At 37.3% G+C, this 12,447-nt stretch overlaps 1 protein-coding gene across 1 annotated transcript in view; it reads left to right on the top strand.

Moving 5' to 3' along the window:
* PTGER3 (prostaglandin E receptor 3) overlaps positions 1 to 1,574 on the top strand; it is an 80,859-nt gene extending 79,285 nt beyond the window's left edge. Inside the window, exon 4 of the mRNA XM_007182920.2 lies at positions 425 to 1,574. Coding sequence (XP_007182982.1) covers positions 425 to 428 — 4 coding nt within the window. The 3' untranslated portion in view covers positions 429 to 1,574. The remainder of the gene's footprint in view (positions 1 to 424) is intronic.
* Positions 1,575 to 12,447: the final 10,873 nt, after the last annotated feature.

Raw genomic sequence — 12,447 nt, 5'->3', positions numbered from 1 at the left:
AGGGGACACGGGTTCGAGCCCTGGTCTGGGAAGATCCCACATGCCACGGAGCAACTGGGCCCGTGAGCCACAGTTACTGAGCCTGCGCGTCTGGAGCCTGTGCTCCGCAACAAGAGAGGCCGCGATGGTGAGAGGCCCGCGCACCGCGATGAAGAGTGGTCCCCACTTGCCACAACTAGAGAAAGCCCTCACACGGAAACGAAGACCCAACACAGTCATAAATAAATAAATAAAAGAACGTGAATTTCTAAAAAAAAAAAAAAAGTCCCTCAAGCTCATCCCCATTTAAAAAAAAAAAAAAAAAAAAGAATGTTTTGATGTCTAAGACATTATATTTCGCACTTACATCTTAGTCCTCACACCATACAAAAACAAAAGTATTCCTATCCATGCTTATTATATCTTTTTCTCTTTATTCTAACAGATAATGAAAGAACGGAGGTGGACTTTTTATTGCAATTCCTGCTTCCATGAGTTTGTGTATTTCTTCCTACCTGAGAAGGAGAATTTTATATTTTGATTTGGATTGTTTCTTCTTTTTCATCTTTTTAAAAATTTTAATGTTTTTTCTTGTCAGTAATATCCACTGAGACCAAGTTTATTACTGCAATACGTGTCTTTGAGTATTAAAAATTGGTTTCTGGGACTGGATTTTGAGTATATATTTAAGAAGCTGGGCACGATTGCACAGATGGTGACTGGTGAAAAAATGAGAAAAAGAAAACCCCATCCTTCAGGAATTTTCCCCCAGCTTCAAACCCTTATGTGAATCTCAACTGATGTGGATATCTTTACATTTTATCGTAGTTTTGGTTTTACAATATGAGTTTGAAAAATCAGTAAAAGTTTTTGTCAGTGAAAAGTCAACTTACTGGGAGCAAGAGTTCAATTAATAAGACATAAACTTCACGAGATAGAACAGGATGCCAAGTGAAGGCAGGAGGGTACCATGACCAAAGATATTTATGCAAAATGTGTGATTAATGTTTTGGAGATGTGTTCTTCTGGGCTAAGCTGGGAACTAAAAGCCCTTAAGTCTGTATTCTGGTTATGTGTCATTTAGTAACTCAGGAATCAGCATAATTGTTATTTCTCTGTCTTTGAAGACTGAAAGGTGTGATGCAACGAAGGGCTGTCTTGATATGTCATAGAAAATAATAATGAAGCTAAGGGATGAACTGTTGAGTTGGAGCATTAAAAAATCCGGGTGCAGTCTCCGATCCACCACTATCAATTCAGCATTTCTTACCATTTCTTCTTGGGTGGCATACAAAAGACAAAATTAATAAATGACATAGTTATCAACTATCAAGTTTTGTTACTTTTTTATGAGGGTCTAGTTTGTCTGAAATAAGAAATTCTGTGAACTTTAAAAAAATACTTTGAGTCATCTACTATCTCTCAGCTAATGTGCCCTTACCTGCTCATAAATTCAACCAACATTTCTTTCTCTTGTCTTTCTTTCCCACTCCCTTCCTCCTTCTTTTCCCTCGCCCCATTCACTTAATTCAACACATATTTATTGAGTGTCCCTTCTTTAGGCACCTAAGGGCCATGCTGTCACCTACGAGGATATCTTGGAAAGAGATGATAATATGGTATCAGTAGTTTTGCAATAGGAGCCTATACTGTGACTCCATTGTCATTTCTGTCAATGTGATGAAACCAAAATAGTTGAATCATTCTTTTTGGCTAGTTGAACCAGTGTGAATTAGCTGCAAACTACAATTATTTTCATTAAATATGTATTGAAATTCAAGCACCATGTAACTGGCACAAAACTGATGCTGTACACAATCCCTTTATTCAGGTTTAAATTCAACATATTTTATTGAGCAAGTAGAATTTGCAGACCATCATAGGAATATCCACACTCCCGTTACCTCTCTATCTGTCCATCATCCAGCTATGTGGTTGTCTAGCTTCATCTATTTACTATTTTATTTTTACAAAAGAGCGTAAGGTGTACAGAGGGCTTGCCCAATGTCACTTAGCTAACATAAGTAGGAATTCAGATCCAAGTTTAAGTTTTTTGATTCCAGGTTTACTGTTCTCCCTACAGCACAGTGGGATGTGAGACTTATTACAATGATACTCCACTTATAAGACAATGTGATCTAGTAATAAAAGCATGGGTTTTGGAATCAAACTTGGATTTAAATCTGGCTGTGCCACTCATTAGCTCTGTGAACTTGAGAAAGTTAATTAATTTCATTTAGTCTCAATGAATTAATCTGTAAACTAAAGACAATAATACTTACCTGTGGGGTTATTGTGATAAGGTACGTCAAGTGAGTGTAACACAATAGGTACTCAATAAGTATTAACTGTGATTAATTCTTTATCTAGACTTACCTCCAACTGTATAATAGGAGTTCTCACTTTCAACTATAAACTGGCTTCCTGACTGTGTGGGTTGAAATGTCATGGACAGAATCAACATTATGTAACAACAAATCCCTGGATGCTATTCTTCTTGATTCTAATACCTCATGGTTACTTTTGCCCACACAAAACCTACTCATCTCCCACATGTTCGAATCTCACCTTGTCCTTAGGCCTTGGACAATTTAAGTACAGAAGCCCCTCCTTATCTGCAGTTTCAGTTACCAGTGGTCAAGCACAGCTGGAAAATATTAAGTGGAAAATTCCAGAAAAAAACAATTCATAAGTGTTAAATTGCATGTCATTCTGAGTAGCGTGATGAAATCTCCTAGGGTTCCGCTCTGTCTTACCTGGGATGTGAATCATCACTTTGTCCCCCGTATCCCACTCATTAGTCACATGGTAGCCCACTCAGTTATCAGATCCACTGTTGAGGTTTTGCAGTGCCTGGGTTCAAGCACTTAATATGCTTTTAATTTAATAATGGCCCCAGGGAATTCCCTGGTGCTCCAGTGGCTAGGACTCCACACTTTCTGCCACCAGCCTGGGGTTCAATCCCTGGTCGGGGATCTAAGATCCCCCAAGATGCGTGGTGTGGCCAAAAATAATAATAATAATAATAGTCCCAAAGCCCAAGAGTAGTGATGCTTGGCCATTCGGATATGCCAAAGAGAAATTGTAAAGTGCTTCCTTTAAGTGTAAAGTGCTTCCTTTAAGTGAAAGTTCTCGATTTAATAAGGAAAGAAAAAAAAATATGCTGAGGTTGCTAAAATCTACATAAGAAGAAGTCTTCTATTCTTGAAATTGTGAAGAAGGAAAAAGAGCTTGTACAATAACTATTGGTTATTATCGTTAATCTCTTACTGTACCTAATTTATAAATTAAACTTTAAAATAGGTACTTATGTATAGGAAAAAACATACTATATATAGGATGCGGTACTATCTGTGGTTTCAGTCATCCACTAGGGTCTTGGAATGTATTCCCTGAAACTAAGGGAGGGCTACTATGTCTTTGTTATCTGCTTACCTCTCTCCCCAGCTCTGAAGTTATATAGTGCTCATTTCGATAATTACCGTATTATTCCTTAAATATTTTCATTATGCCTGTCTTTTTCCCTTGACAAAATTGTATTTCATGGTTGACAGACACATTTCTTATATTTTCTTCATGGGTCTCATAACACTAGTACAGTATTTGACACCACAAAAAATGGGCTGTATACACCTGGTTCCTGACTACATATAGACCTATGACTTTTGCATTGGAAGAAATAAACTCCTGCCTACTTCTACCAACATTCTATTGCAGAGCCAGTGATTTCATTCAGCACCACTGCAACCCAGTGTGAAACAAAATAAACAAAAGCAAAAAAAATCCAGCTATGCTGTTCCCGAAAGAGGTTGGGACAGGGTAATGTGAAGAGGCATGCCAAGCCATGCTGAAATCTCAGAGCCAGGGCAAGGAAAGGAAACAAGGAATATTAGGGTTAGAAGACTAAGCTTCCATCAGAAGTTATATTTATCCAAATTCTCCCAAGGAAGGAGGAGAAAATTAAAGTCATTATCTTTTGTATGTAAATGTGTATATGTATCTTATAAGGGGACCTTGGTCCACAAAATATATGAAAATTCAGACAGTGTTGAATTGGTCTACATTTTTAGTGTCTACAAGAACGACTTTTAAAAATTAAATAAATAACGAAAACTAGGTTATAAGGAAACCATATAAGCTACTTAAGAGAACAAAATTTTTTTCAACATCTTCAGTAGTTGGAAGCACATTTAAAAGAAGTCTATTGTTAAGATAATTGTAACTATTCAGACACCTTAAGGATCTGAATAAAATATACCTTGCTTGATATGCTTTTAATTAATTACTATGAATACTTAAATGTTTAACAGCTGTCTTAAAAAATATTTGTGCTTATGTATTTCATTAATCCAGGCTTTTACTAAATATTTTAATTCAAAATATGTCTAGGCTTACCCCATGGATTAAAATGTTTCTCTCTTTATTCATGTTCTAAGACTTTATTTTATTGTCATTATCTGAAATGCTTTTTTATATAAAAATAATTTGTACAATATGCATTTTTAAGAGCTTTTGTAGTTTTTTTTTTTTTTTAATACTCAACCATATTGTAAGCCCCTTGTGGGCAGGACCTCTGCTTTTGTACCTACAGAGCCTAGCACTGTGGTAAGAACATAGAAATTACTCAATAAAAACTTGATGGCGAGTCTAAGTGGCCAGACTGCAATCTACATGAGTGATGCCTAAGACACTAGGTGTGCACAATATGGGGAAAGGTAGCATTTAGTTGACAGTTGATTCTTTATTTACTTTTCCTCTTTGATGTGCTGTTTCTGTCAGTCTTTAAATCTGAGTGGTGCAGAGAGTCTTCTTTAGACTTCTTGAAGAAAACAACTGCAAATATTTGTTGAATATGGGGCGATTGCTGTTAGAAAAAAAATAAATGAGATAAATAGAAACTACATATAAAACTAACTTGTCTTTTGGTTAGCTAAGTTATTTCTTACGTTGGTGTATGAGCTGAATTTTACTACACTTAGAAGTAAATGAAGGTATTGCTGAAGATATATAGCCTGTGGAATAAAATGAACATAATTTGCACATATGAGAGCAGTAGAAAATTTTCATTTTATGACTTTTTTGAGCAAAGTATAGTGTTTTCCTTTTCGAAATAAGTATACCAGAGCCATAGTAAATGAATAACAGTCATTAGCTGATTTCTTAAAGAAAGTTAGTAGTTGCTGATCATGGTTTTTTATCAGTGTATTTAACTTATAATTGAAATATTAAATCTTTTTAAATGCTTTGGAAATAGACAAGAAGTACTTATTTAGAATTACTTAGAGAAAATAATAAAGAATAAAATTGCAAGTGTACATAGAAAACATGAGAACTTAAGTAATAAGCACTAAAATACTATGGCACAGGAAGGGCAGAAGAGATTATACACTAAAAAACCAAAATGCCATGTAAAATACAGGGTTAAACCAAACAGAGACTACCAATAGAAATTCAGGATTAAAACAAAAGGATGTAAATTTGTTATAAGACTAGACAAAGTATGATTCAGTAATAAGTGCTCCATAAATACTTGCTGATTGTTGTGGTGGTGGTGGGAGAGGCTCCTGCTTCTGCTGGTAAAGAATAGAAATAGGTATTCAAGCAAAATTAAGTAAATGTCATACTAAGAGAATTTGGAGGGAAGAGGAAAAACATAGTAATATTTTTTAATAAGACTTTGGAAAAAAATTAAAGATTGAGTTAATCTTCTTTCTATATATCTAACCTTCCTTTAAATTCTGTTAATCCTACCAGTATTTCTCAATTCTCTTCGTCATCACTGCCATGTTTTAAATCTATGCCTCCATCATTTCCCATCTGAATTACCCCAGTAACCCATGTCCTGATTCTGGTCTTGGGCCCTTTAATCATCCTCCACTTCTGCTGTCAGAGTAATATTTTGTTAATAAAATGAAAATCTGTTTATGCTATTTTCCTTCATAACATCTTTAATATTTTCCTATAGCCTTAGGGATAAAGTTAAAACAACCTAACTTAGTCTATGGGGCTTTCTACAATCTAGTCTCTGCTGAGCCTCTGGTCTCCTCTTCCACATCCACCTTGTTTTCCAGCAATGCCAAACTGCCGTCCAACCCTTTTGTACTTTGCTCATAATGTTCCTTCTCGGCTGGATACTCCCTTCTCCTCTGTACATGATTAATCCTAACTCATCTTTCATGAGTTTCAACTCAAGTACCACTTCTATCAGGAAACCTTCTTCTTGATAAAACGTCCATCTGTGTTGTAATTTGTTGGTGTATTTGCCCATCTTCTCTGCTAGCCAAGGCAGGGATATGTTTTTCATCCCTGAGTCTGGTGTATGGCATAGAACTGGTATTCAATAAGTCCTTGCTGGTGAAAGAAAGAACAGAAAGAAGATGTGAAACAATCAGCAATGAGACTTTGAGCAAAAGCAAAAGTTCAAGATAATTCAAAGTCCAAACTGTCTTTATGTTACTTAAAGCAGGTAATTAGCCACACTTTCTGAATAACCATCCAATTGCTGACTTTCCAGTCACAGAACTAGGTTTGTATTTACACTTGAAGTTGGCAGAGATTCTGTGGAAGTAACTGACAAAACTGAGAAAGAGTGCCACAACCTTATCTCACTTGACTGAAGTTTAGATGCAATCTTAGAAACTCAAGAAAAAAATAACAAATTGAAATATTGCTCTCCAACTTGATCCTGAATTTCTTCAAAGGCAGAATACTGTAGTCTTGTAGAGACAGCTCAGGCTTTGAAGTTGGATAGTTGGCCTTGAATCCTGACTGACACTAGCTAGTCATGTGACCTTGAAGATTCTATATTTAATCTCATTTAGCCTCAGTTTCCTTGTTTGTAAAAGAGTAACAAACACATTTTAGGGTTGCTGAAAAGATTAGATATGATATGTTTGAGGCCACTATTCTTAAGACCACTATAAATCCCCAGAGGTAAAAGATGGTCCAAAGAAAGCCATTTACAGGATGCCTCACTTTTGAGTAAGTGGCTGGAATTTGGATCTGAGGAACTATATGTGTACCAAAGCAGCACATGGGCATAGTTGGGCTCCAAACAATTTTACTACAAGCTCTTTGCAAATCCCCAACCACCCTTTAAACAATTAACTTGAATTACCATCAACCAGCTGCCGAACCAATGAGATTTCCTCTGCAGGTGCCAGCAAGAATATTCCTGCCAAAAAAAAAGAGAAAGTGGTTTTGAAATAAAACTCCTAGAGTATAACTCACACTAAGTACTTGTGAAGTTAAAGAGGAAACAACCTGAGGCTAGGGACCCCATTAATATTGGAAGCAAGACATGGTTATGGGATAATAAGGAGCAAAAGAGAAGTATTAGAGTTGCCAGCAAAAGCTACATCACCTGGGCCTATTTCAGTGTGGGCTCTGGACTACATCACAGTCCCAGGGCCAGTTGGTATTAAGAAAGACTTCTCCCAGGGCATCTGTCCGTGAAGAGAAGTGCAGTTCTATGGTTGGCCTATAGGCAGTATCAATAGATTAGGGTTACAGAACTCAGTGATTGTGCTATTCTTAACTTCTCGTACAACTATTGCCATACTGCAAAACCCACCCATTGGTACCATGTGGGAAAATGACAGATGCAAAAAGGAAATTCATGAAGACTTGGTGCAGTGTTTCTCAAACTTGCCTAATCATACTAATCACTCAAAGTTTATTAAAATAGAAAATATTGGTCCCTTCCCTGGAGGTTATGAGTCAGAAAGTTTGGCATGGGACCTAGGATTTTGTATTTTTAAAATAAGCTTCTCCTAGGTGATTCTTCTCAGCAAGCAGATGTGACAACATTGATGTAGTCCAGTACATCGCTAGACCAGTGCATTAGCATCACCTGGGAATTTATTAGAAATGCAAATTATTTGGCCCCATCTGACCTACCGAATGAGAAACCCCAGGGCTAGAGCCCAGCAATCTGTGTTTTAGAAGCCCTCCAAGTGATTCTCATACACTAAAATTTGAGAACTCCATATGTCAAATGTGGTCCAGAGAGCTGGAAGTTGGGAGTGTAGCTGCAGTTTAGGAAACTCACTTGATCCAGATTCTCTTAGGACTAGGACTTCAATCCCGGTGCTGACTGCTGCTTTTCGCTTGACATCGGTCCTCCTTTTCTATTTTCTAAAGACTAGTTTGATTTTGTGGATTCCTTGGTTTTCCAAATGATCAGGGTAGTGCTCCTCTCTCTTTCCTGATTACAAATATACTTCGTTATTTATTTTCCTACTTGAAATCCTCCTGTTGCTTAGCTCCCCCCTTAAAAACACTGGCTGAATGCCCAGTTGGCTCTAACTATTTATGACTGAGGCTCACACTTCTATCAAAATGCTCTTCAATGTTAGTATGTACCCAGCCAGGGGCTACAATATTTTTTTGGAGGAAGGTGTAAGCAGATAACAAACTGTCTTCTTCTCTCTTCTAAGTCTCATCTTTTTTCACCTTATGGAAGGCCAAGGCAATGCTGAAATACATTGTCCTTTTTTTTAAAACATGTCCATCATTTTGAAGGCTAACTGGGAACACCACTAATGTGCAAAATATTCTCATTTAATGTATAGGAACAGAGATAAAAAGGGAATCACTAATCAGCCAAGGAGACTATTTGCTGCCGCAGCAGTGAATAAGGTGTATTAGTTTGCTAGGGTTGCCATAACAAAGTACCATAGACTGGAAGGCTTAAATAACAGGATTTATTTCTCACAGTTCTGGAGGCTGGAAGCCCAAGATCAAGGAGTTGGCAGTGTTGGTTCCCTCCATGAACTGTAAGGGAGATTCTGTTCCATGCTACTCTCCTAGTTTCTGGTGGTTTGCTGGCAATCTTTGAATCCCTTGGCTTGTAGACACATCGCCCCACGTAGTGTTCTCCTTGTGTGTGTGTCTCATGTCCAAATTTCTCTTTTTTATAAGAACACCAGTCATATTGGATTAGGGGCCCGTTCTACTCTAGCAGGACCTCATCTTAACTAATTGCATCTGCAATGACCCCATTTTCAAATAAGGTCACATTGTGAGGTGTTAGGGGTTAGGACTTCAACATATGGATTTGATTGGGGCAGGGGGAACAATTCAACCATAACAGAATGGTTACTTGATTTAGGGAGGAAGCCAAATCTAAACTCCAAGATCACAAGACCTAAATGATGTTGCTTTGGGGATTTAATGGGTTAGGAATAAATATCTCAATGACACATGCCAGCCCTGGCTCCAATTAGGAAAGACAATTCAAAAGTGATCATATTCCTGACACTGAAATATCTGGAAGTTTTTCCTATAAATAAAAAGAAACAGTAAAACGCTCATAAAACAAGTGGTGGGAAAGATATTTGTTTTTGTACCAGGTTTTAAATGAACAAATTAGATGAAAGTCAAATTGCTCTATTTATGTTGGGAAGAGTGGGAGCTTGTAAGAATTCCTGCACTTATGTTATCAACTCAGATTGATTTCACTGCTTTGAATAGTCACATTTTTACTCTGGTAAGGTCTAAATCAGAGCAATATACTTATCTAGAGGTTGAAGTTTGAAGGGAAACCAAATGCTACTCATTTAAAAGAGGATAATTAAGGATTTACAAAGTCATTTGAACAAGTGGGCATTCAAACAGGTATATGATATTATTACTGAGCCCAGAGGGTAACGGTGGTCCAGCTACTGCCTTCTTGAGTCAGCTTGCTTATTTGGAGGTTTTTATTTATGATTTCATGCCTGTGCACAGATAAACCTTCAAAGGAGCATCACAAGCAGTGGTACCTCTGTTTTATCTGCTAATTGAAATCTCATCTTGGGTAGAGGGTCAAGTGCTTGTCCTAGTCTCTTTGATGTGTAGGTCTGACTGTTGACACCAGGTCATGTGGGTGCTCTGGAGGTGTCTAAAAGCTATTCATGATCACACAGAACATTGTTCAGTGTTAATCTAATCCTGACTTACAGGTTGTGCCAGTAAAATTCCATTGGCTGTACTTTTTCATTTCATCGCTGTATTTATGTACGCCCCAAATAGTTTTAAAAAAAGAAAAATAGTGGTTGAAAAGACATGGACTTATGTTTCTGGGAAGTGATGCAATAGTTTTTGGAAAAATAATGAAACTTTCAGCATATTTCTAAAGTTCTTTTTTGTATCAACACTTCTTGCTGTGTTTTCACAGTCACAGTGGAAGATTTTGCCAACACCCAACTGTGTTACTAATCTAGTACACAGCTGAACAAATCATTTTCTTGAAATGGTTCCGCAGTAAAACCTAATCGTAAATGCCTATAATATCCTAGGGTATCTGTCTATATACCAATGATTGTCAGAAATAGAGGGAACACATTGATATGATCCATTTGACAACACTCACCACGTACTTAACAATTTCACATTTCACATTTCAGACTCTGAAACTGTGTGAGAAACTAAGTCTTCTTTATGGTGGAGATAACTGCCCAAACCCATAGAGGTTCTCCTATTAGGTGAAGATGGAAATAGCTACCTGAGGTGGCATAAACAGCTCAATTTCAGCTAAGACCAGTCCTAGACTGGGTACTGGGAAATTCCTCTGTCTCATAGGTTTACGTTAGGTATCTGGTCAGTTGTTTGAAAGACAAATGTGTAATTGTGTATAGTGATGAGATTAGCAGCCCTAAAATATATTTCTGAGAAAATTTCGTCCATTAATAAATGACAAAATCAAACAGGACTAAAAGTCTTTCAAGCAGGAGGTTCTGCTTTTGGAACAAAGGACCAGTTTCTAGTGATATTATCAGAAATGTTATAAAGAGGTTTTATATCTCTTATGTCTCTACTGGGGAAAGAGGCCAAGGGTAGGATAACTCCAGGGCCTTCCAATCTCTGCTGATAGAACAATATCAGACCATTCAGAGAAGGAAAAGTATCTCTACCCTATTTTTGAATTGTTTTTCTTAATAGGAATTTTTCTTTCATTCCCTCCCTCTCTCCCTCCCTTCTTTCTTTCCTTCCTATATTTATTAAGTTAATAAAATCTTGACCGTGTGTTACCTGGGAATAGGAATCAGAGAACAATGTGAACCTATATGATGCAAAGGGAAAAGAGAAGTAACATTTTCTAAAATTTACAATATATAAATGCTTTCTATTCACTATCTCGTGCAATACTCACTACCATCCTATGAGAATGTTAATGTAAACTTCCATTTTAAAGATGAAAAACTTGAGGCCCATCTCTAAATTAGGATTTAATTACCTTGCTTTCCCAGCATATTAGATGATCAAACCAGTGTTCAAACCCAGGCTTGCCTGGCTACAAATCTTGTATTTTCATTGTATCTTTCAAGATGTTTCCAGTGTTTAAAATTGATTGGGAAGAGATAGAATATTAGAAATTATATTAGCCACAAGAAAATAATTATAGTTTCTTTTTTTAATATAAATTTATTGATTTTATTTATTTATTTTTGGCTGCATTGGGTCTTTGTTGCTATACATGGGCTTTCTCTAGTTGGGGTGAGCAGGGGCTACTCTTCATTGTGGTGCATGGTCTTCTCACTGAGTTGGCTTCTTTTGTTGCAGAGCACGGGCGCTAGAGTGCAGGCTCAGTAGTTGTGTCACACAGGCTTAGTTGCTCCACAGCATGTGGGATCTTCCCTGACCAGGGATCGAACCCATATCCCCTGCATTGGCAGACGATTTTTAACCACTGCGCCATCAGGGAAGTCCCTATAGTTTCTTAAAGAAATGATAGGACTTTAAAATTTTGCATCCTTCCTCATTTCCTTCTCTTTTCATTCATGTAGGAAGAGATGAAAATTCTCTGAAACTATGGGTAGTATTCTCAGCCAGAACAAATTGCTATACAGGATACCTCACTTGAATTTTATTTTCGAGAGCATGTTTATAGTTTTTTTGACCCTGATGTGTCTCCTTTCAGTTACTTTATAAATGTAGAAAGCATAATTTCACATTCCCAAATATATGACTAAAAAGAAATATCTTCATTTTCTAATAGCATGTGCTCTTAAAGTCAAGAGACATTATCAAATTTGCTCCTCCAGGGACAGAAAAAAAACTGTGATAGTAAAAAGGAGAAAGTGTGTTAGAATTGAAACCAGAGGTACTGGTTTTGGATATATACTCCTCCGCTTCCCCTCTATGTGGATTTGGTAAATGATTTAAAAGCTTTAAGCTTTAGTTCTATCACCTGCAATGAGGCTTAACGTGAAGATAGCATGTAAAGGCACTGCACACTTTCAAGTCATGCAAACACACAGTACTGGTCCTGCGTGTCCCTACTCCTGAGCCCACGGAAGACCCTGCCAAACTATCATGGTCCTTTTCCCAGCAGATTCCAGACAGACTCATAAATGGAAGCCTTATCAAAGCCTTCTCTAAAGACTACCCAGGAGACCTACCTGGCTTAGTGGATCTAACAAGTTTGGGGAATCCTCTCTGCCATCCTGGGTTTGGGTGAAAGGTACCCCACTGCTTTTCACCTGA

The sequence above is a fragment of the Balaenoptera acutorostrata genome, chromosome 1, assembly GCF_949987535.1.
Source record: "Balaenoptera acutorostrata chromosome 1, mBalAcu1.1, whole genome shotgun sequence".
NCBI classification, from domain to species: Eukaryota; Metazoa; Chordata; class Mammalia; order Artiodactyla; family Balaenopteridae; genus Balaenoptera; species Balaenoptera acutorostrata.
Note: the sequence above shows the minus strand (reverse complement) of the source record. Positions and strands in the feature narration are given on the sequence as shown.